The sequence below is a fragment of the Microtus oregoni genome, unplaced genomic scaffold, assembly GCF_018167655.1.
Source record: "Microtus oregoni isolate MIOR12 unplaced genomic scaffold, Mior012 000041F_ref0000270, whole genome shotgun sequence".
In the NCBI taxonomy this organism is placed as follows: Eukaryota; Metazoa; Chordata; class Mammalia; order Rodentia; family Cricetidae; genus Microtus; species Microtus oregoni.
In genome coordinates this window covers 5,316,521-5,343,136 of record NW_024543208.1, presented here as the reverse complement: position 1 = coordinate 5,343,136, position 26,616 = coordinate 5,316,521, and the positions used below count along the sequence as shown (strand labels likewise).

The following is a 26,616-nucleotide window of genomic DNA, read 5'->3' as shown; positions in this document are numbered from 1 at the left end:
AAGAAATAAATAACACACTTTCAAATATATTGCTGGGTGCTTTGGGGAGTCAGGTAACAGAAAAATGATTTAGATTTTCTCTGATAGCACTTTGACTAGCAGAAACTAGAAGTTTGCTTATACATTGCAAAGGAAGTAGGTAATGATCACAAAGGATGTTAGATCGTGTACAAAGGGCAGTAATTAAAGGCTGTTAAGGGCCATAATGATGTCCTAAGATATATTAATTTTAAGATTAATACATTTCAATCTCTCCACATTACTTAAGTTCTAATCATTCAGCCAGTTTTAGCAGGCAATGCTTTTTCCTGAGAATTCTCATTCACAGTTTGGCATGCTGGACATGCATCATATTTTGTGTATACTGGAGGGCACATATTATTTATTTTATATTATAATATAGTGTCCCTAGTAACTGGGAAGTTTCATGCCTAGGATATATTGAGCTAAGTAGTAGGCTGTACAACAAGCTTCAGAAGAGATAAATAATTGTTGGAGCTTTCAAGAAAAATACTCCTGGGTCTTGTCAAAGTTGTTACTTATCATGAGTCTGATCTCTTTTTTCTCTTTTGTCCTCTATATCTAACATGCTATTTATATGACTCATAATATAAGTATTATATTTTAAATTAAAATAATTAAGAAGGCAATCAGGCTTAATGAAGTAACTGTAGTAGATGTAAGTATAGAGGCATCTTAACAAAACAAAGTATCTTCTACCAGTATCATTATATTCCTTAACTAGGTATGTTTGGACCCCTTTATTATAATCCTTTCTACTTCATGTGGCCTTTTGTGTGATGTTTGAAGACTATCTTTCTTCTGGCCAGTTTGATTCTAGAGGCATCAATTTAATGGCTGGATTTAATTCTAGGATATCAATATCTAAACTATTGTAACTCATGGATAATAATGATATGTTTTATTATCTTGGTATTGCACGAAATTTCATAGGAAAAGAAAATGGATAGCTATAGTACAGAAGAAATCAGATAAACTATACAGAATCATTTTATTAATTCCTTCCCAGTAAAATCAGTAGAATCAATCATTCTCCTTGAGTCAAATATTTATTATCAGGGGCAGACCTATAAAAAGTTAAGGTTCTGTTTGTGGGCATAACCAAATCCTGTTTCTCATTTCATAGGAAATGGGACTCGAACAGGAGTTATTTTGTAATACTATCCCTCTGCTTCTAGGTAAGCGCCAGCTCAATTTCTCCATGTTCAATTAGTTACGTAGGTGTTGTCTTCAGTAATTGAGCCTTGTCATGAGTTTATGGAGAGTTTTGGGAATAGCCTGAGTTGCTTGGAGTTTCCATGGAACCTTTTGGCCTACAACTTAATTAGATGTAACCCACTCAGTGCTAAAAACTTCATTTTTATAAGAGATATCCAGTTGGGTCTCTGTATTATTTGTAAATTTCACTTAGATTACTTTTCTATATGTGTATATTTTAGGAACTGCTACTCTATTAAGTTTCACTAGTACTCCTCGGATTGCTCCTTAGTTTTTATGATATCATTTTTAACAGTTGTTTAATGTCCCATTGTGTAAATGTACAATGTATTTTTCTCAATTCATTTCTTCTGTTGAGGTACATCTAAGTTATTCCTAATTTCTGGCCATTATGAATAGAGCAACAATGAACATGGCTAAGCAATTGTTTCTGAGATAAGATGAAATATTCTTTGGGTATATGACCAAGAGTAGTGTAGCTGAATCTTGAAGGAGATTGATTCTCATCTTCGTGATGAACTGCCAAATAGATTTCCATAGTGGCTATATAAGTTTTCAGTCACACCAGCAATGAATAAGTGTTCCATTTACCCCATAGCCTCTCCAATATGAGCTGTCATTTGTTTTATTGGTCTTGGTCTAAGAGGATGAGTAGAGGAAATGAAGTTTGGAAAAATCTGCCTTATCTGCTGGAGATGGGGACAGAGAGAAAGGAGAGGCTGCAGCAGGTGTTTTGCTATGAAGTGAATATCTGCAGTTAGCCTACCTGCTTCCCTGGCCTGTGTGACCTGTGGGTTCCCAGGAAATGTCGCTGGAGATGCAGACTGGGATAAGAGCATAAGTTGGGGGAGGGAGGTTGTAGAACAAGATTTATGTGATCTGCTGGAGATGGGAGCAGAGAAAGAGGGGAATCTACAACAGATGGTTTGTTATAGAAGTGAAGATCTGCCATTAGCCTACCTCTTTCTTTGCTAATCTTAACATTTTAACAACAGTAAAAACATGGCAGTCTAATTCCTTAAACAAAGTTAATGTTTTCTTTTTTTTTCTTAATAGGAAAATTTTATTTCTTTTGGCAGTAATAATAGGTACCCCTGTTGTATGAGGCTGCTTGTTTGTTTCCAGCCTCGAAATGACCACACAGAAGCCACATTATTTGCAATACTCTTTAGCCAATAGCTTAAGTATATTTTTAGCCAACTCATATCTTTTTTTATTTTTTTTAATTTTTTATTGAGAAAAAGAAAAATACAAGTTTCCACCTCCTCCCAGCCTCCCACCCTTCTCCCCCTCCCCCACTCCTTTCCCCCTCCCTCTCCAGTCCAAAGAGCAGTCAGGGTTCCCTGCCCTGTGGTAAGTCCTAGGTCCTCCCCCCTCCGTCCATATCTAGGAAGGTGAATATCCAAACTGGCTAGGATCCCACAAAGCCAGCACATTACGTAGGATCAAAACCCCGTGCCATTGTCCTTGGCTTCTCATCAGCCCTCATTGTTCGCCATGTTCAGAGTGTCCAGTTTTATCCCATGCTTTTTCAGTCACAGTCCAGCTGACCTTGGTGAGCTCCCAATAGATCAGCTCCACTGTCTCAGTGGGTGGGTGCACCCCTCGTGGTCCTGACATCCTTGCTCATGTTCTCCCTCCTTCTGTTCCTCATTGGGACATTGGGTGCTCAGTCCAGTGCTCCAGTGTGGGTCTCTGTCTCTATCTCCATCCATCACCAGAAATGGATGAGAAGTATAACTAAAACTCAAGAAGCCAACTCATCTTAATTTAACCAATCTCCATTAATCTGTGTATCGCCACAAGGCTGTGATTTACTGGGTAATGTTCCAGTATCTGTCTCCAGTGGGGCTATATAACGTGACACTGACTCAACCTTTTTTCTCCCAGCATTCAGTTTAGTTTTTCCTACCTAGCTATAATCTGCCCTATCAACAGGCCAAGGCAATTTTTTTATTCACCAATGGTATTTACAGCATACAGAGGGGAATCCCACATCATACCCCCAAATGGAAAGGGTGTGTGTGTGTGTTTGTGTGTGTGTATATAAGAGAGAGACAGAGTATTTCTATTTTTTGCGTTTACAGGAAGGCACAGTTTTACTCAAAAACACATCTCAGCATGCAACTGTCATTTTCAGGGGGTGTAGAGGACAAGAGGAGTGGATCTGGAGGAGAAGGGAGGTCAGGGGAGATTGGGAGGAGTGGGGGAGGGTAAGGAACATTCTGGATGTTTTGTATGAGAGAAAAATAACTTCTTTAAAGAAGTTGGAAGATAAGAATCATAAACATAAGTTCTTTTAGCCAGGACATTATCTCCATCATGTACATAGAGGTTTTAAACTATTTTAAGTTACGTTAACAGAGTGGTGAACATGAAAAAAAAAGATTTTAATCTATATATGATTTGGGAATGGTAATAGAAGCATCCCATACACCTAAAAGAAAGGATTGTTCAATACTTTTGACCTTATATGAGACTTGATATTTTCTAATGCAACATTACTGCTGGTAAAGTCTCTGATAAAACAGTGTTCTACTATAGCCTAATAGGTTCTTCTCATTGTCCGTTCATTGTCTTTGGCTGTCTACTCTAAACATACTCCTTCTACTTCCATTTCTGGAGTTTAATGGCCATGATTCAAACACTTTTACCTCTATCACTTGCATAGGTTGAGGGTCTTTTTCCCTACACGTCTATTTCTATGTGGTAAGTCAGTTCTTTCACTTTTTCATATATATTATTAGTTAATTCCAAAGCATTAGTCCAAATCTTTTTTGTTTGTTTTGTTTTTTTTTTTTTAAGACAGGGCTTCTTTATATCGCCTTAGTTGTTCTGGAACTATATCTATATATCAACATGGCCTCAAACACACAGATATTCACCTATCTCTACCTCCTGAGTCCTGGGATTAAAGGAATGTACCACCACTTCTCAGCTTCAAGCTTATTCTATGGTCCATAAATAGTAGGAATATCTTATGAATCCTGTAGAGTCACCCTCTTCTTCCTTATAATTACTCTTCATCTAGGGATGGTGGACCCATCAACACCAATTTTAATTATATCCCTTTCTGCCACAGGATTTTACGCTTGCTATTTTACTATCTCATATAAAAATACATCATCTTATAAAACATAATAAAGAAAAAATAAAAAGTACAAAAACATCATCTTCCTGATGGTGAACTTCCTGAATGTAATCAGTGGCATTAGCTTCCTTCCCTGTGAGCATTAATGTAGTTGTGATCATCACAAATAGACTTTGATTAATCACCATAAATTAGAACATATTTCAAAAAATGAATAAGAAACACATTTAGCATAATGCAGAAGATAGTTTACTATCCTAAATTAGAAATAATTCATAAAAGCATCATTGTAGCATTGCTAATTATTCTTTGTTCGTCATCAACTTTCCCATTTAAGCCAGTAACAGCCTGCTGCTGCTGAACTGTAGGACTGCTGAAAAGCTGAGATAACCTCTGCTTTTACTTATAAATATAGTATTGGAGGAACTAAGCAAAACTCCAAAGCCCCTTGTCATACCAACTGATTACTAGAAGGAATTGCTTCTGTTTGGTTTAGCAACTCCTCCAGGAAAGAGATGCCTAGAGCAGCTCAGTGGATACAACAAAAACCCAAGCAAGATCTGCAGGCAAAATTGTATAGTATCTTCAAAGACTCTTTTTTATTCCCTGTGTATGCTATTCCTTGGAGCCATTCTTGTCCTTGGAATTCCAGGATTCTCTGACCACTTATGTGCTAGCCAGAAGTTTACATCACTACAAACAAATCACTGAAACTTTATGTTATTTCTTATATTGCATGTAAGGAAGGGTAAATGCTTTACTTCCAACAAAATTCATGGGAATTTTATTTTCCATATATAATGTTAGCATCACAAGAATCTAACACTGTGCATTCTGTATATTCTGTATTAACTAATTCTCAGCACAGCTCATTGTGAGGTGCAATGTTCTTCCATGTAAACATTTCAGTGGTGACAAGAGCATACCTCAGTCCTGCCATTGACTAATATTCCAAATTTAGCTCATTTTATGAAGTACAGTATTTTTCATTGGAAATACAATGGAGATTCAAATTGTTGCTCTCTTTCTACTTGGGACAAAAGCACTGGTCTGTCTTGGTTCCTCACCAAGACGCTTAGTGCCATAGATAAGAATATCACTTTTCCAATATTAATTTTTATAGTCTATAAAATAAAGTAAGATATGAGCAACACTCAACCACTTTTAAATGATGTCAGAGTTAAAAAAAAATTAAAACTTTGACTCAAGAAGATTTTGAACGGTTAAGGTCCTTATAGGATAGTCTAAGCAAATGTGTGTACCTCATAAAGGATCTCAGAAGGGAACTGCTCTGTGGTTGATGAGTACATAGTATTGGCTTGTAGTCAGACTGTATGATTTTTGCGTGGCATTGAAAGGGAGGGGAGTCTTGTATTTTTAAGAAAGGATGTGAAAAAGATGGGGAAGTGGGGAAAAGATAATAGAGAAAAAGTGGAGTATAATTTAGAGAGATAGAAGTTGGCTAGCCTCAAGAAAGCAAGGAGGACTAGGGTCCTGGAAAATCACTGGTCAACAAAGCCACCCAGTGAAAATGAGGGACAATGAAAAGATAAATTCATAAGGAAGTTTTATTTATTATAGATTCTTAAATTGGGTCAAAAAAAAGCAGAGCATAGAAGGATATCCTGGAGTATTGCCAACTCAAAGCTAGTAAGGATTTATTACAGCAGTTCTCAATCTGTGGGTCACAACCACTGTGGGGGTCACATCAGATATCCTGAATATCAGATATTTACATTACCATTCATAATAGTAGTAAAATTACAGTTATGAAGCAACAACAATATAATTTTATGGTTGGGAATCACCACAGCATAAGAAACTGTATTAAAGCATCACAGCATTAGGAAGATTAAGAACCACTAGTTTATTTGGATGAAGGTAAGGAGGGAAATGAAATTTTTCTTGTCATAAGAGTGACTGAACCTATAAGAGGCCATTAACAGCTTGGGAATCCCCTGGTATGAGGACACATTGAAGTGCTGGGTCCGCATTTGACTCCAGGTGTATGTTTAAGTTGAGCAAAGAATAAATAAAGAACCTCAAACCATTTACTTTTTTGCCTTGCAAAACATATATACTTATAAAATGATATTAAAAGTAATACTTCCATCTGAAGGCAATTTTTCTCTATTGACTGATTTATATCTAGGCCAGGCTCAAGTACAAAACAATAGCAGGCATTTCTTTTATAAGATATGTGAATTGAAGAGCTACCGGTACATAAGGATTCAGTCTGCAGCAATCTTTGTTAAAGATAAACAGCTACCTATCTGTAAGACAAGAGCAGATATATTGGACGCAGTTCTTATATCTGTAGCTGCCTTCTTTTCTGGAGCACCATCTGGCGAGTTTCCATTATTTTTCTCTCCTTGCCTCTTAAGCATGAGAAGAGGCCCCAGCACACCAGCTGCTGTCACTGATAAGACTTCTTCTTTCAAGTACCATTGTGAGAAAAAGCGGCACATCAGACTCAAACACATAATTCTAACCAACATCTAACCATTCTCACCACCAATACTCCGTCTCTTATACTGAAACCACCATAAATTAAATGTCTTGAGTAAACAATGAACTTTGAATGGCTAGGAAAGAAGCCAATCTCTAATGATTATATAAGGTGTGGGGAATCTTCTCTGTTGCACCTCTAATATTCTCTTCTGACATTTCCTCTGGACCTCTCTGTTTTGAACATTTTAATCAGCTAGTCCATTTTATTTTCCTCAGGCTAGGTAAGAGGCAAACATTATAGTATTAAGAATTAATTTCTCACTTAAGGAAAGTCCCTTAATTTAAAAGAGACACACTTTGGTTTACACAGGTAACTTGTATTTAAGTGCCCATAATCTAGAAAATACAGAACATAGGCGGAAAAATATCTGAATGAACTCAGAAAGAGATGGTATCCAGATGCTCTTTTCCTTTACCCTATCCATGTCACAGCAACTGGAAAGTAAAAACAAAAGCAAAGAAGAATGAGAGCACCTTGTGACAAAAGAAAAGTAAACAAAACTGTGGAGCAATTCTGAGAGCGGAAATAACAGTGTCCCAGCCAAATAATAAAACCAACCTGAATGTGTTCAACAAAGAGCAGACACTAGGACCCTGTGGAACCAGAGTGCCAGGCTAGCACTTAGTACATTGCAGCTGTCCACTATAGTAAGGTAGTTTCAATACAGCTTCAGAAGCCTCCTTCCCATTTCTGGTGGTGGGTTGTCCAGCCCACATCAATTTATTGTTTGGCTCCAGATGGATATATGAAATGGCTCCAGATGCAATGCTGGGTTGCCATGGAGTCAAATAGTCCAGCCATCTCAAGGTGCTAGCTCCCTTTGTCAGCTGTTTCTTGATGCTTCTCTTTTTAGGAACAAATCCATTGTTAGTGGTGCAGGAAGGGTGTTCATCCTAGACTCACAAAAGGTGGAAAGGGAAAAAGAAGAATGAGGTTTAAATAAAAAGAAAATGTAAAGAGAAACAGGACTGTATGTAAGTATGAAAATGAGTGTGGAGGGCATTGTATGTGCATGCATGCATACGTGTGTGTCTGGGGTAATGGTGAACTTAAAGCAGAGAGCACATAGGGCATTGGCTTCTGAACTCACCCTCTGAATTCAGAAACTGAAGTTCCTGGCCTAACACATCAATGATGTGGGGAAAACTGGGTGCTTTTTCACTTCTGGTCACTCTCCTCGAGAGTGACTGGGGCTTTTTCACGTCTGGTTGGCTATAGCTTATGGAAGGGAAGGTTTGGGTCCCAGAAAATCAGTGACTATCAAAGCCATCTCAGGCCTGTGTCTCTAAATACTTGGCTTATAAACTTACACAAAATGAAATTAACAGATCAATGGGGGACTAGGTTTCTAACAAAGTGTGTTATACATAGAGCTTAAGAGAAAGAGGGCAGTGTGCCTGTGTAGCAGGAGTGGAATGAATTCGGGAAATGTGGTACCATAGATTATCCTCATCAGGCTCTGCTACTTGAAGGCACAGAGAAAGTGACTGAGTTAGTTCAGCTGGTCTGCCCATCATGTCCAGGCATCTCTCAGTTTTGTTCACATCTTCACAGAGTTTACTGGCACAAATACATTGAGGGGATGAGAGATGATGAGAAAGCAGACCTCCCTTCTGGCATGTATGAGAACAAGAGATAGAAATTGGCTAGATAAATTTATAATGAAAAAGCCCAAACAGTGACAAATTTCTTTCTCAAATAAAAGCCAGAAAGAAAACCTGCAATTTCAGGATTAAGGCATACCACATCCATAAATAATCCATAGGATCTGCTGCATTTCTTTCTTGAAATACTGACCATTTTTATTCTTCCAATGAAGAATTTCAGATGGTGGTTTTGAATGCAATTTCTTGTGTCATCAGCAAAGAAAAAATAATATTTTAATTACAATATTATCGTTTGTCAGTAATTTACCAGGTAAAGTAGAAAAATTCATGCATTCATGTTGCGAGGGAAAATTTTTCTTCTGCAAACAGTATTTTAGAAATATGACAGCTGGGCGGTGGTGGCGCATGCCTTTAATCCCAGCACTTGGGAGGCAGAGGCAAGCAGATCTCTATGAGTTCAAGACCAGCCTGGTCTACGGGAGCTAGTTCCAGGACTGGCTTCAAAGCTACAGAGAAAACCTGTCTCGAAAAACCTAAATAAATAAATAAATAAATAAGCCAACAAAATAAAATAAATATAGGTGAAAGACATATAAATCTTGAGCATATTTATTAACTGCTTAAAATTTTTCTCAATTGTAGATTTTTCTATTGTCATTTCTACTATGATACATCATCTTGAAAAGGAAAATTTAGGGGAGACAGGGTTTATCTCATCTTATAGTTTCAGGTTATAGTCTATCATTGTGGGGAAGTCACAAGCCTAAAGCTGAAAATTACATCATATCCACAGTCAAGAGAAGTAAATGAAATGTATACAAACTCCCTACTTGCTTACTTTTGCTCAACTTCATGTCTGTTCACTGATCCCTTGCCTGGGGAATGGTACCACCCACAGTGGGCTAGGTCTTCCTAGATAAGTTAACTTAATTAAGACAGTCCCACCCAAAAATATGCCCATGGGATAACTCAATACAGAGAGTCCTCCACAACCTTCTAAATATTAGTTTCTATTGAGAACACACAGGTATTCTGATGAGCCTCTCCTTATATAGAACAATCTTCTCTTGCAGCTTTCAATACTATTTCTTTGCTCTGTGTATTTATTATTTTAACTAAAAAAAATGATGTGGAAAGTTGTTCTTCCGAATAAAAAAGAAAGTGCAAGTTTGTAGATACCACATGATTGCAATTACAGATTGATGATTATTATACGCCAACTGTTTAAGGACCTAAAATTTATCAGATTTCATAGTTTTTTTCCTTCTGATTTTGGGACATTTGAGAACACTTTAATGCTTGAGTGTTGCTAATCTCAATGTATGATATCTATAAAAATAAACTGAAATCTTTAACATTGATTTGCTTTAAATTTTCGGATATTTGGGCTTTTCATATTTTGGACATGTGAATTACATATTCACCTTGTATAATAATAACAACAGACATATCAAAAGTGTGCTTGGAATAAAGAATAGAAATCAATACTTCAAAATAATCACTCAATTATTCCTGTAAGGTAAATTCATATAATCCTGTATTATATTATAGTATCAAACTCTGGAAGACGTCATTTGTAATTTTCACATACTCCTACATTGTTTTCTTGTTTTTCTTAAAGACTTGACTCAGTTTAAGGTTTTCAGACCAAACAATATACTTAACTGTTGTATTCCTTCAAAATGTTGATTATTGTTGTTTATTTTAGGTTATCATGTTGAGCTAAGAATTTACTAATGTGATTTTGCCTAATATCAATATGCCACTGAGTAGTCTAACATATTCCTTGAACTCTCCATGTTTCTACCTACAGATTTTTGTAACCTAGCAAATCTGAAATTTAACCTTTATAAAATAATGTTTTTTACTAGGTGCCCCATTGCCAAAAGAAGATGTTTCTGAGCCACTGACTGTCAGCTCACCAGTGAAGGGAGCTCGGTGTGCAGATCCTCTGAGTGAAGAGGAAGATAAAGTGGAAGACCCCTTGACCATCTCTGAACTAGCGTACAATCCCAGTGCCAGCCTGCTCCCTACCCCAGTGGATGATGATGAAATCAACATGCTCTTTGACTGTCCATCTAGGCTCGAGTTAGAAAGAGAAGACACAGATTCATTTGAGGAACTGGAAGCAGATGAGAATGCCTTTTTGATGGCTGAAGAGGAGGAGCTGAAGGAAGCTCACCAAGCTTTGTCATGGAGCTATTCCATCCTGACTGGCCATATCTGGGTCAACCCCCTGGTCAAGAGTTTCTCCAGGCTCCTTGTGGTGGGCCTGGGACTGCTGCTGTTTGTATTTCCCCTGCTCCTCCTCCTTTTGGAGTCAGGTATTGATCTCTCCTTCTTATGCGAAATCCGTCAGACACCAGAGTTTGAGCAGTTTCACTATGAATATTACTGTCCCCTGAAAGAGTGGGTGGCTGAGAAGGTCAACATCTTTCTCTGTATGCTCGGTTTTTCATAGGTTCATATCTGATGAGACTAAGGGCTATCTTCAATAGTAGTTGTATCATTTTCAGTAGGTTTTGGTTAGCTTTTTCTCTTAACTAAATGCTCAAACCTTGAAATTAAACTTAGGTAAATTTAAATCAAATATAACTCTTTTAGTTATCCTTCAGAAAGGCAGCCTTGAAGTAACCAAAAAAAAGAAAAATCTCCTTATCATGCCATAATATATAGTACATTGGAGTTAGGTATTCCTGTTTATTGTGAGCTATAATGTTCAGAATCAGAATTTTAGTAAAAATACAATCTTTTTAATATAACCTTTGGTGAAAATAATGTCCTCTTACTGATGCCTATACAAATAAGTTGATGCTGGGGTTTTTTCAGTTTTTTTAAAAAAATATTTTTATGTGTTCTAACTATTTTGGTAAATTTTTAGCAAAAAAAAAAAAAGCTTTCTGGAGTTATTTAAGTATACATATTGTAAAACTAATGCACATGGAATTTTTTAGTGTTTTCGCACCTGATTTTTTTAAAGATATTTTTTGGCTAACTAATCCCATAATTTATTACCTGCATATGACTTTGTAAAAAGATAGTAAAAAACTATAGTAAGTATTCAAAAAAGATGATTGAACTAGAAGATGTGAGCAAGGAGAACCCTGAGTTGACATTGTGGGGTCCAGTTTTCAAAGTTTTAGACAAGATAATCTTCTAGTTTCATTTGCATTTTGCCCATATATTTGAGCTGGGAAAGCAGAGTCTTTTTAAAAGAAATTGATGCTACTTGCAATAGTGAAATTGTAAAAGATCCACTAGTTAATCCTTTATTGTTTACTAATCTATGTGAAAGCAGGCAGGAGTTTGACAAATAGAAAGTAGCAAAGAAGAGTTCTGGTGAGACGGCTAGGCCAGAGGTGATAAGCTTATGGTTTCTTTTATAGAAGTGATGGTGATATATGGCACTCAATGTAAAGAGCTGCGCATTTGCTTTCTGGGTTCACAAAATCATGTTTAGTTAATAAAAGTGGAGAAATTTTAAGGTGAATTTTTGGGATCCCTCATGCTTTCATTGTCTGGATGAAATTTCAATGTGTTTGTGTGTGTGTGTGTGTGTGTGTGTGTGTGTGTGTGTGTGTGTAAGAGACAGACAGTGAGAGACAGAGAGAGATCTCCTTTATGGATTTTTTTACGTTCTAAACTCTTATAGTTGAGGCTTCCATTGAAACAATGACGTGAACTGTAGTATTAAGAGAGGTGGGGCTGCATCCCCAGCACCCCGGCAGCCTGTTAGCTTATGCCTCGAAATAATTACATGGACACTGTATTCTTTTAAACACTGCTTGGCCCATTAACTCTAGCCCTTACAGGCTAATTCTCATATCCCAATCAACCCATCTCTAATAATCTGTGTAGCATCAGTCTTACCGGGAAAGATTCTAGCCTACGTTCATCCTGGGTCTGAGCTTCATGCGTCTGCCTCAAGAGCAGAGCTATTGCGCCTGCCCGGGAGAGGGGAGCATGGCGTCTCTGAATTCACTTCCTCTTCCTCCCAGCATTCTGTTCTGTTTACTCCTCCCACCTATGTTTTAACCTATGAGGCCAAGCAGTTTCTTTATTACTTAACCAATGACCTTCCTCCATCAGTGAACCATCAGATGATACACCAATTCTGTTTGGATAAAGTAGACAATGGAAGAGAACAGCAGACAAAATAAATGATAAATTCCTTCATATCAGTTGACCCAAGATAGAAAACATCTGGTGCTTTCCATTGCTGGTCACTTACCAACACTGTATAAGGAGTAAGAATCAAGGAAGTATAGAGATTACAACATAATTTTTACCTATGTTAAAAATATCACATTACTTTGATTATAAAGGGATTGAACACACAATCTCTACATACTACACTATAGTCATGCTTACTTAGTGCAGCTCTGAGTGCTTTATTAGATGATTATTTCGAAAGTAAACTTGAAAGTCAGCCTTGGGACTTTGAGTCGAATATATTATAATATATACTTGCTATTGCATCCATGATTTATACAGAAATATATTTTCTATGACTTGGACATTAAGACATTTTTGAAAGTTTGCTACTGATCAGCATTTTGACTGAATTTTAATTTTTTTCTTTTTCTTTTATATGACTTTGAAATCATACACTCTAGAATGGAAAAACTCCAGTGCACTTGAAAAAAAAAATACTCACCTGTTTAATTGTGCTTCATATTGTCTTTGAAGTGCTGGCCAAGATAACTCATCTGACCCTCTTCTTTTAAAAATAATATTTAAGTTAAATAATATTTTTAAATTATGGAGATAGCATGTTTATATTATAAAATATAAAAAGAAAATGAGACAGATATAAAATGTAATACATGCATGCAGATTAATAAGGAGCAAGCTGCAGGCAGTTTTAGCATTTACAGCTTGCATCACCCTTTCTTGAGGAACAGTTTATTGTGGAGTAGAAATTCTTTTAAGGAAAGACAAAATAGGAACTTCTAAATTAAAACAATAATAATAAAGCCTACCACTGGAATCCCATAATGCCATTCATTTGGTACAGAATTAAAGCCTTTAAGAAACATCCATTTATTGTAGAAAGATTTAATCAGTTTTTTTTAGATAAATGAAGAAGACATTCTTCAAAAAATAGTCAGTATATAGATTAATGAGATTGAGAGTTCAAAGCAAGTACATGAGAATTTGAATATTCTGTATCATTGGTATAAGTATATTTATAAAAATATGTATTTATGTGTTTGTATAGATATAACCCACATGCCTTTCATACATACTGACTTGTGCTAATTTTGCCCCAGGTGAGGAATTTGTGTAATAATTTTGTTCCTTTCTTTCTCAGATACTGTGATATCAAGATATGTAGAGTCTTAAGTACTTGATTATTTCATGAAAGTACTTATGTACATTTGTGGGTTTGTGTACATACACAGAAAAAGAGAAAGAGAGAGAGAGAGAGAGAGAGAGAGAGAACAAGTAAATATATATACACAGTTGTTTTTAGTGCTAATATGAGCTCTATAATGAGAATGATGTAGGAAAAGGATCATATACTTCTGAGCTTGAAGCATAATATGTGTTAAGTATTTACAGTATTTTTTGTAGTTTGTCTAATATTTATGAACATAGTTCTGGGAAGAATTTACCATGAGTTAATATCATTGAAGTAACAAAAGATATGGGGGGCATATTACTGTTATTGAGCTGTATCTTTGTATACTGGAATTAGCATTTTATGTCAACATCCAGATTGTTTGTCTGTTAATATGGTGGCAGGAATCTCTAATAAAATACTCTGGGGTAAAATATTTTTTCAATCAGTTTTATTTTATGTAAAGTAATGGATAGAAACTATAGGAGGATGTGTGCTAGGTAATGAAAAAAAGTTTCTAATATTCTACTGAAGTTACTAAGGCCCAACTAGAAAAATAAGCACAAAAACTGCCCTCCAGTTTAAAAGAAATAATTGGTCAAATTAATGGTATTAAATAGAGGTATATGCTTGGGACTGTCGTTTTGTGCAGAACTGTGCTATACGGAACACTTAAGTCTTTTCCACTGCCCTTTTCAGCCATTTCTTCTAACCGGTCTTCGTTCCTTTGTGACTGCCTGCTGATACACAGAATTTGTTTATACCAGAGACACGGAACCACCATAGATGTCTGAAAAAAATCTTTAAACTCAAACAGATTAAAGACCACACTTTTTCTCCTTTCTATTACACTTTTTCTCTTTTCTATTCTCCATTCAGATCTCTCTGTACTTTTAAGTTTGCCACTTCCTTCCTACCTCAGCCCCCCCCCCCCCCAGTCTACTTAAGTCCCTTTAGGACTTGGTGCAAACCCAGGTCCAAATTAGCCTTAGTTCTTCCTGCTGCACTCTTCAGCCATGCCGTCCAAATCAACTAATTCCTTTGTGAACTCCCCATGGAAACTCAGAATGACTCTCTAACAAAAACCCCACAACCACCACACTAGGGTAGGAGTCAAGGACATCATACCACCACAGTGTGCTAAGATCTAGATTGGACAACAGCAACCAAAGAAAAGAACATCCACACAACAAAAACAAGACACCAAAATAACTTCAAATGTCATAACTCCAGATGCCTGAGTTCCAGGAAAAAAAAAATATGAACAATCAAGACAATATGCATCCTCCAGAAGCCAGAAACCTTATTTGTAATATGTCCTGGAGAAAGAAATTTAGCTAAAATACAAGACAGAGACTTCAAAATAACAATTTTACATAGGTCTTCTTCATAAATGAAAACCATGGAACACAAATAGCTTAATAAAAAAATAGAACTATTTCAGAAATGGGAAAGAATGATAAAAATCATTGAAGAAAGCACAAACTGAAATAAAGTTGGAGGGGAAACTCGGGGGGGGGGGGGGTAGTCCTAACCAACAGAGTAAAGAACTTGGAAGACAACATTTTAGGAATTGAAAAAAGGGTAGAAGAATTGAACAGTTTAGTCAAAAAAAAATGTTGATATTTTGGTTTGGTTGTTTTCTAGACAGGATTTTTCTGGGTAGATCTGGGTGTCCTACAGCTCTCTCTGTAGACCAGGAGGCCTCAAATTCACAGAGATAAGAATGCCTCTGCCTCCTGAGTACTGGGATTAAAGATGCACATCACCACCACCTGGTGAAAATTTTAATTATTTTAAAAATCCAAGTATAAAACATCCAGAAAATCTATGACACTATGAAAAGAATAAAATTATAAATGATAGATATGGAGAAAGGAGAAAAAACCCAAGTAAAAGCCATAAATAATACTTTAAACAGAATAACAAAAGAAAATTTTCCAATCTATAGAAAGTGATGGAAGTATAGAAGCATAAACAACAACTAATAGACAAGAATAAAAATTCCCTATTATCCATATTCTTCAAAACACTAAATGTACAGATCAATGGGTATTGAACACTGCAAGAGGAAAAGACCATGTAACATATAAAGGAAGACTCATTAGAATAACATCTGATTTTTTTTTTAGTGAATACCCTGAATATCAGAAGGGCAAGATGTATGTTATGCACACTTCGAAAGACAGCAGATCACCACAGTCCAAACTACTAACCCCAGAAACACTATAAAATTGAACTGACAAAGAAAAACATTCCCTGGTGAAAGCATATTTAAGCAGTATACCATCACAGCTCTAAAGAAGGAAAGAAGAAAAACTTCAGTCTTAAAGCTGACTGCATTCAAGATGGCACAAGTAAAAAATAATCCCAGAACATTAAAAGAAAGGGACAAAGTCCATACCATAACAACAAAATAATAAGAATTAATAAAAATTGTTTATTAATAACTCTCAGTATGGTCTCAAGTACCCAATTAAAAGATACAGATTAAGATGTGGATTTGATGACAGTATTCATCTTTCTATTGCATGCAAGAAACACACCTAACCATCAAGGACAGACATCACCTTAGGTATAAAGGATGGAAAAAGGATATTCCAAGCACATGGAACTAGGAAACAAACAGGTAAAGCTTTTGGAATATCTGACAAATTAGAATTTACACTATAACTAATTAAAATAAATAGGGGAAAAAAGAAAATATAAATTCTATTTTCCCCCCCCCAAAAAAACAAGAGCCTGGGCCAAGATGGGAGCAGCCAACCTCCCAGTCCCTGGTTCCCTGACACCCAGATATCCTCAGTAACCTAGTCTATCTCTCCACCCCTGGAGCAAGGATCAGCTGCAGGTTGTACACAGGACAATATTAGGAGACCTGTCCTGTGCTTTCTTCCCTTGAAATCAAAGGAAGTAGATGGGCCTCCCATCCTGTGGAAATAAGCCTGAGAAATCGTGGATGGACCAACCATCATACTTTTAAGCCAGTCTTGCAATTGTTGAACATTAATATTATTTTCTGTGATATCTGTGCAAATGTTAGAGATAGGGGCGTTTGGAATACAAAATAAACATGAGCTTATTTTTTTATTTAAAAAAATAGATAGGGAAGGTTACTAAATTTAAGAAAAAATTCACCAAGAAGATATTGCAATTCTAAACATTTCTGCATCAAACACAAAGGCACCTATTTTTATAAAGAAGCAATACTGCAGATAAAAAAAATCACATATTAACTCTCACACAGTGAAAGTGGGTAACTTCAATGCCCCACTGTGACCAACTGTTTGTCCAGAAAAATATAAATAAATAGAGAAATGTAAGAGTTAAATAACATTATAAAGCAAATGGGTGTAGCATACAGCTATAGAACATTCCACTCAAAATCTGAAAAAAATACATGCTTCTCAGAAGCTCATACAACTTTCTCCAAAATTGAGCACATGTAAGGATAAAAATCAAATTTAAGCAAATATGAAAAAATTGAAATAACACCCTGCATCCTATCTGATACAATGGATAAATGCTAGCCATCAAAAACAACAAAAAAGTAGAAAGTATACAAACTTATAACAAGTGAGCAACTCACTACTGAATGAAAAATATGTCTAAATAGAAACCTAAAAGGAAATCAAAAATGTTATAGAATTAAGTGGAAATGAAACCATATTAATCCAAACATATGGGACACAAAGAAGACAATTATAAGAGACAAGCTTTTAGGACTACATCCCTACAGTATAATAATAGATAGATTTCATATTAGTAATTCAACACTTACCTAAAATCTCTATAAGAATAAAAAGAAATAAAACCCAAAAAGAGTACATGGGAAGAAATAATCAAATTCAGGGCTAAAACCAATAAAAATAGAAACAAATAAGCAAACAAAAACAATACAAAAAAAACAATGAAACAAAGAGGTGCTTCATTGAAAAAAAGAAATCAGCAAGATTAAACCCTTCACCCAATCAATCAAAAGATAGAGAGAAAAGATCCAAATTAATAAATTTAGAGATGAAAAGTGAGACATTGCAACATTTACCAGTAAAATTCAAAAAGTCAAAGACATTTTAAATTTTGTGGTATATTTGACCTACAAAAGTTAGATCAACGTGAAATGAGTGATTTAAATAAACAGGAATCCCCTAGGAAAATAGAAGTGGTGATTAAAAGTCTCCCAACTAGAAAAGCTCAAGATCAGATGCAGTCAGTACAGAATCTACACTAGACATTCAAAGACCTAATGGCAGTGGTTTTCAAATAATTCCACAAAATAAGAACTGAAGGAATATTTCCTAGCTCTTTTTATTGAGCCATTCTAATCTCTGATACTTAAATACAAATTTCCAACAGAAAAGGAAAATTATAGAATAATATTTTTATGAATGTTTGTCTTAGTTACTTTTTTATTTCTATGAAGAGACACTATGACCAAGGCAACCCATAAAAGAAAGCATTTTATTGGTGGCTTGATAACTATTTCAAAGGGTCAGTTTTGACCATTATCATGGTGGGGAGTATGTCATTAGACAGGAAGGCATGGCACTACAGCAGTAGATGAGAGCTTATGTTTTATCTATGAGTTGGGAGATACAGACACACATGGGGAGGGAGAGGGAGGAGAGAGACAGAGAGAGAAAGTGGACCTGACACTAAATTTGAAACCTCAAAGGTCAACCCCAAATACCTCCTAAAACAAAACTAAATCTTAAAAGATTTCCTATGGGTTTTTTTTTAACAAAAATGACTATATATTTGAATATTTAGTCATAATGGGGTACAACTGTTTGAAAAGATTAAAATAATTAGAAGTTGTGGCCTTGTAGTAGGTGTGGCCTTGTTAGAAGAAATGTGTCATTGGGGGTGGGCTTTTATGTTTCCAAAACCCATGAACAAGCTCAGTTCTTGTTCTCTCTCTCCTATCTCTCTCTCTCTCTGCCTACAGATCAGAATGTGGTACCCTCAGTTACTTCTCCAGCACCATGTCTGCCTACATGCAATCATGCTCCCCACAATGATGATAATGGACAAACCTCTAAAACTATAAGCAAGCTCCCAACTAAATGCTGTCATTGATAACAGTTGCCATGATTGTCGTATCTCTTTAAAATAATAGAACAAAAAAATTCCCAAAACAGTTCCATCAATTAGAGATCAATCATTTAAATATATGAGTCTATGGGGAAAATTTTTATTCAAACCGCTGCAACATAGATACAAAACTGCTCTATAAAATACTTGCAAACTAAATTACAGAACACATAAAAAAGATTATACAGCCATAATCAAGTTGGATTCATTCAGAGATACATGTATGTAAATCAACATATGTAAATCAATAAATGTATAATCCATCACTTAAATAGACTGAATGACAGTAAAGCACATAATAATCTCTCTAGATGCAAAATAAACCCTTTGATACAATCCAAAATCCCTTCATGATAGAAGTCTCGGGAGATTAGGCATACAAGGGAAATACACTGCATAGTAAATGTAATTTACAGCAATTTTCCAGCCAATGTCATCTTACACAGAGAGAAACTCAAAGCATTTCCACTAAAATCAGAAAGAAGACATGTCCATTCTCTTCATACCTATAATATAGTACATGAAGTTTTATCTAGAACACTGAAACAACTGAAGGAAATCAAGGGCATACAAATAGGAAGGGAAGGTGTCAAAGTACAATTTTTTGCTGAATATATATAAATCTTTAGGATACATCCATATATATATATAAATCTTTAGGATACATCCATATATATATATATATATATCCTAAAGATTTCACCAGAAAATCCCTATAGCTGATCAACACTTTCAGAAAAGTGGTGGGAAACAAAATTAACATATAAATCAGTAGAGTTTCTATATACAAATAACTGACATACTGAGAAAGACATCAGGGAAACAGTTTCTAAAAATAAAACAACCAACAAAATTGGCACAGAAACTAAAAGATCAGTCTTCAACTTCATATTGAAGCCCCCCCCCGAAAAAAAAAGAAATAAAGCTCAGGATAGCTAAAAAAAAAATCCAAAAAAATAAAAGAACTCCTAGAGCTATTATCATCACAGATTTCAAATTGTATTACAGAGTATCGGCATGCAAACAGACACATTGAACAATTTCATACACAATGGACAACTGATTTTTGACAAGGAAGCCAAAAATATACACTGGAAAAATGAGAGCATCTACAACACATGACTTTGGTTAACATGGATGGCTGCATGTAGAAGAATTAAAACAGGTTCATGTCTATCTTCTTACATAAAACTCATCTCCTGGTGGATAAAATACCTAAATAAAAGAACAGATTCCCTGAATCTGATAGAAGATAAAGGAAAGGATTGAACTCACAGGCACAAGAAAGAACTTTCTGAGCAGAACAATGATAACATAGGAACTTAGACCAACAGTTAATAAATAGGACCACATGACAATAACAACAAAAAACTTCTATGCAGCAAAGGATACCATTGAGTGTGCAAAATGCCAGCATATGTGTTGAAAAATGTTTACCAATTATGCATCTGATAGAAGATTAATATCTATAATATTAAAAAACTTGAACATTAAGAAAATTAACATAGCCAGGCAATGGTGGCACACGCCTTTAATCTCAGTACTCAGGAGACAGAAGCAAGTGGATCTCTATGAGTTTGAGGCCTTCTTGGTCTACACAGTGAGTTCCAGGACAGCCAAGGCTACACAGAGAAACCCCATCCTAGAAAAGGAAGGAAGGAAGGAAGGAAGGAAGGAAGGAAGGAAGGAAGGGAGGGAGATATCCTAATTAAAGTGAGGTATAAAGTTAAACAGAAAGTTCTCAAAAGATGAATGACAAATAGCTGAGAAGCAATTAAATACATGTTCAACATTCATAGCCAGCAAAAATGTGAATTAATTACTTTGAGGTTTCTTAATACCCCAGTCAGAATGGACCACATCAATAAACAGTTGACAGCATGTGCTGACAAGAGTGTGGGGAAAGGGAACACGTTCATTTCTGGTAAGAGTTGAAACCGATAGTTACTATGAACATCAGTGTGAAAGTTCTTTCAAAAAAAGAAAATTTGATCTACCACAAGATCCAGCTTCACTACTCTTGGGCATATACCTAAAGGATGCTACCTCATACTTCAGAGATACTTACTTATCCAAATTTATACTACTGGTCTATTCATAATAGCCAGAAAATTGAGACAACCTCTATATCCATCAACTGATGAATGGATAATGAAAGCAGAGTACAATAAAAGAGCATAATATTTTTCAGAGGTAAGCAAAAAGAAATTGTGAAATTTTCAGGTAAATAGATGGAGATAGAAAATATCATCCATGAGGTAATCAGAACCCAAAAAGACATATGCTGCATATATTCTTTTTTTGTTTTTGTTTTTGTTTTACTCTCTTTCGGCTTTCAATCTTTAGATATTCATGTTTGATCCAAATAACCACAGAGGCTAGGTAACTAGTTAGAGACCAGCTGGGGAGAAGATCTCCCAAGGAAAGAAAAATAGAATATAGTGTTATAAAGAGATTAAGGAGAAACTGGAAAACAAAGACTAAATGGGAAGGAGAATGGGATGTCAGGATAAAGGGGAGAATATGAAAAAGGGGAATAACTAATACTAAAGAGACTTTTTGAACAGCCATATAGAAACCTACACTATAGAAGCCTCCTTATAAAAATACATACATGAAATTAATTTCAATGGGATCACCATATAATTAGGGAGAATATACCCCTAACTAAACATATTATGCAAGAAAGTTAAAGCCCCAGTGTTGGGAAGTGGTTATATCTTTTAGAGTCATTGGACAACAGGATCCCATAGACACCCCCACAAAACATCACAAGCTATTGCCAAAGCTATTTATTACCTTCCACAACCACTTACTTATGTCATTGAATATGAAGAAATTGAGCTGGTATCCAACCAGAAGCTTCACCGTTACTGACTAGCATTCATAGTGCAAGAAGATACTTTGTGCACAACTAGAAGAGAAAGTTAATTATCAATATTGGCCAGCTACAAACCCATAACCTACATTGGTGGTCTTCCTGCAAAGTATCATGGTGGGACAGTGGCACAAATGCTATGGGAGAAACCATCCACTTTCTTATTGGGTTTAAGGCCCACTCCAGGAAACAGAAGCCATACTTGACACTGACAGTGGCCAACATCCTGAAATTAGATAGGCCATAGGCCCTAAGAGAATACCTACTAGTAGTATTTTGCTAAAGGAACATAGCAATGAAATGACTCCTAATGGTATAGTAATATACCCTTAGGTCAATACATTGATTAGTCTTCATCAGAGACATTTCTTCTAATATACATAGTAATTAACTCAGAGATGTAGTGATATTTTAATTATGTTTTAACAAATAAAGCTTGCCAGAAGAACAGAGCACAGAGCTAATGAAATGTGTTCCTTGGCAACACCAATTTACTTCAGAGAAGTTGACGGGCATTGAAGAAACTTGACATGGAATTTACTTTCTTTGTGGCAAAAGTAAGCCACTGGGTAATAAAATGCCCCTTCCTTGACTGCTGACAGTATGCTGTCCTAATTGGAGAAGCAGGACCCAAAAAAGAGTGACTTCCAAACTTGTCAAGACTAGGCATGGCAGCCCTTCAAAAATCTTGCTTCACAGAAAAGTCTGTTGAATATTCTAGACCTTTAGGCTGAAGATGGATGTACCAACATTGCAGAGCAACCTTGGATGACTATCCACGCAGACAGCCAGCTGTCTCTGTCCTTTCTTACATTTTTTTGGAAGTCGTTTGCTCTCAGCTCCTGCTTACTCAGTTAACATTATTTTCCTCTTGGGTCTTCAAGGGAGTTGGAGACTAGATAGTTATAGTTTTCCTTATTTACCATACTCAGAAAAGAAACTCATTAAAGAGGTGTAAGATGTATAAGGTTGAGAGACATGAAAGGATAGTCTTGGGTGGTAGGCAAATTGTGATAGAAAGTAAACTAGGTACAGGACTTTGGACTTACCAAGAAACAATAGTTAATGGAGTATTTTCTCTGAATTTGTCAAATGCACACAGACTAGACATTGTTGATATACGTTTTGCCTATATATATATATATATAGTATGTTGTTTTTCTTATATTAGTTATTGCTTTTTTTATTTTAGATATAAAAGGGGAAATGTAGTCCTATTTTGTCTGCATTTTAATAAATAATGCTTGCCTGGAGATAAAAGTGCAGAGCAAAGCTACTAGAGGCCAGGCAGTGGTGGCACACACCTTTACTCCCTGGACGCAGAAAACAGAGGAAGATGGATCTCTGTTAGTTCAAGGCCACCCTGGGCTGCACAAAATTAATACAGTCAAAAAAAGAAACAGCTCCTACAAAGGAGATCCTAGCACTTGGTATCATATGCCTTTAATCCCAGGACTAGGGGAGTGGAGACAAGAGAGATATGTCTGGGCAAGAGGAGACAGGAGCTCAGCAATGTCTGGGGCTGCTGTCTGAAGCAATCAGTTTGAGGCAGCAGTTTGAGACTGTCAGTCTGAGGAGGTAGTTTGTGAACAGGGTTGCCCCTTTGGTATGAGCATTAGTCGAGGTAAGAACTCTAGTGGCTGGCCACTCTTCTGCTCTGGTCCTTCAGCTTTCATACCCTGATAGCTGTCTCCAAGTTTCTATTATTAAGACCAGTTAGAATCTGTGCTACACAGATACCCACAACTAAACAGTGTGCAGAGAGTAATTGGAGCATAGATTTAGTTAAATGGAATGTCATTATTAAGGTCCTGCCCTCATGGCTCGAGGATATATGCAGAGGAGCAGGTGCTTAGACTGTAAGGTATGTGACTCCAAGAAAATAGCATGTTCAAAACGTAACAGGATCAATACACACTTAGACTCACAGAGACTGCCAGACATGCACAAGACCTGAGCAGATTCAAATCAAACAAGAACTTAAAACTAAGAAGTGGACACAAAGTTCCACCCCTAACCAGAAGCTATTTGCCACTGATACTTGCTGGGAAAGGGAAAATCAGCTTTCTACAGTGGAGTGTCACTAGATAAATGAACAATACTGCAAGAAAGGACACACGCCCAGAAGTAGTAGTTGATCAACACAAAGTGGACTCATGGTTTTTGTTTTTTGGATTTTTGTTTGTTTGGTTTGTTTTGGTTTTTCTTTTCTTTGTCTTGTTTATTTGCTTGTTGTGACCTTTATTTTTGTTTTATGTGTGTGTATGTGTTGTGTTGTGTGTGTGTGTGTGTGTGTGAGAGAGAGAGAGAGAGAGAGAGAGAGAGGAAGAGAGAGAGAAAAAGAGGGAGAGAGAATGAATGAATGAATGAATGAATGAACGAACGAACATAGGTGGTGGGTAGAGAGATAAGGAAGATCTGGGAGAAACTCAAAGAAGAGAAAGAGTAAGATCAACATATATTGTATTAAAAAAAAAAAACAGGGCTGGAGAGATGGCTCAGCAGTTAAGAGCATTGCCTGCTCTTCCAAAGGTCCTGAGTTCAATTACCAGCAACCACATGGTGGCTCACAACCATCTGTAATGAGGTCTGGTGCCCTCTTCTGGCGTGCAGGGATACATGCAGACAGAATATTGTATACATAATAAATAAATATAAAAAAATAAAAATAAATTAAAAAAAAACAGAGACATAGAAAATAAGCAGGAAAAAGAGGAAAGATGTTTTCAAAGTGCTAGGAGTTAGGAACTTTCACCACAGTCTAGAAAAGGGAGTTCCTGTTCCAGAGAAGTTACATCAGACTTGCTTAACTCTGTTATGCTTGCCAATGGAACTCCTCTATCTGTTATAAGCTTGAAAAAAATTTATTATTATTGTACTTCTGCTGCTACTCCAGTGTGTACTCCACTGCCGTAACAAATGTTCAGATGGATTTTGCCAGGAGTTCAACACCACTCTTCACACAGCTGAAAAAGTAATTCTGTATATGTGAGGCAGCACCAACACCTTGTTGTGGTTGTTTCCTGAATATGCTGAGTTTTCTTACTCAGCTATCCTTGGGACAGAGTCCAAAGTCCAGGACAGAAAAGAACTCAGAGCTTAATGCTCAATGTCTGCATGACTTAGGAACTTATAGTCCTGTTTCTGGCAGTTCTGGTGCTCTTTTCCGTGTTGGTGAAGGTATTGACACCCACTGACATTTAGAGATTCATACCTATCCCAGGGCTTAGAAACAATGCATGCTTTCCTTTTTTTATAATTACCTTGAGCATCACTCAGTGATGTGGCCTCATGAGGGCAGGGAAATATTCTTCTTCTGTTCTAAAATGAAGAAGAAATTGTTTTTGATAATCAGCTCTCAACCTTGAATAAACCCTAAGAAATCTACAAAAGTGGGACATTTGTAATAAAATGTGTGTGCTCTGTCTAGAGTTTCAAATCTAGGAGTATATGTGGGGAAATTGTGTGGATGGGGAATATTTTCTTGGATGCAGCTATATTAAGTGTCTATTGAGAAGAAGGACTCCAGAATATAGCATAGTGTGTAGTACATTGAGTTTCTGACCAAAGGTCGCATTTACTTTTTATTTTACCCTATATATTCAGCAAGGTCAAATAGAGGAAGACTCTCTCACAATAGTCCCTAAAGAGCAAGTACTAGTGAGATTCTTTTACCTATGGGGTGACTTCAGGAATGGTGTGGTTGATGGGACTTGAGCATCTTTGGGCTGATGTTCTCAATTTGAGGAAGTTAATGTGCTGAATGTCCCTGCTTACTTATCCTCCTACTTCTCTCTCTTTTCCTGTCTGTCTTGGACCTGCTTTTGGACTTCCAGTCTCTATGCCATAAACAGACTCAGCAGGACCTGCACATGGTGGACCCATCCAATATCGGTTCTCCACATTCCAACCTCTATCTCTGACTGGGTGGATAAATTTGTGAGCCAGCCAAAAGGGCTCAGCTGTCATCACTTCAAAGAGGAAGAAAGAAACATCACTCAGCCTCAAACTGCAGCTGCATTGATCCATCCATTAGTAAAACTGATTTGAACCATCTTGGCCATTGTGTCTTTTATTTACTGGGAACTGGAATATTAGCATGGTAGTGGGTAGTGCTTAGGACTTTTAACTTCCAATGCCACAAAAACAAAAGAAAGTATACACAGCATTTCTCTTCACTAAGCATCAGGCATCAGAGGTTATTTGTCACCAGTATGGGTCCATACAGCCTTCACTAATTATAGAAGGAACTAGAAATCAGTCCGTAACTCATAGAGAGTTGGTTAGAACCATATTTTCCTCCTCTACACCCTTAATTACTGCACATATCTCTTTAGAAAGAGCACTAAGGTCATTTTCCTGGTTACAACAGAATACTCTTAATAGAATAAAGAGCTATTTTCTATGGGCACTACATATTGAAATGTATCTTGCAAATTCCAGCTAGTATCCATCACCTTGATAATACTAAATCACAAAACTATTATTCTGATAATTGAATTTCTGAGAATATTCTTCGAGATAGAGAATATGTTAAGAAAGTAATTTTAGTTTGCATGAAGTGTGACAGCTGCATTGTTCAGAAGTAGTTAAAAATTCAATGTTCTTGCTTTGGTCTACTGTAATTTTGTCAGTGTGAATATACTCAATCTGTTCAGTCAACCTAAATTTGATAATATGGTTTGAGGTTACAGTTCTACAGGTAGAAATTCAGGCTGTGGCTTACAGTGGTGGTCATGGACTCACAATGCTTCCTGGTTAAGTGATTACCATATGCTTCATCCATATTTTTAAAAATACACAATTAAACAGAATATTTTGAAAGAGCATGCCAAAGTAACAGAAATCATC

The 26,616-nt window shown here is 36.3% G+C and overlaps 1 protein-coding gene across 2 annotated transcripts in view; it reads left to right on the top strand.

Moving 5' to 3' along the window:
* Frmd3 (FERM domain containing 3) overlaps window positions 1-25,811 on the top strand; it is a 183,494-nt gene extending 157,683 nt beyond the window's left edge. The window contains exons 14-15 of one of the 2 annotated variants that reach the window (XM_041632472.1): window positions 10,321-10,773; window positions 25,602-25,811. In XM_041632472.1, coding sequence (XP_041488406.1) covers window positions 10,321-10,773; window positions 25,602-25,615 — 467 coding nt within the window. In that variant the 3' untranslated portion in view covers window positions 25,616-25,811. Of the gene's footprint in view, window positions 1-10,320; window positions 11,440-25,601 lie in introns of those variants that run through there. The other variant, XM_041632469.1, reaches the window with a different exon arrangement.
* Window positions 25,812-26,616: the final 805 nt, after the last annotated feature.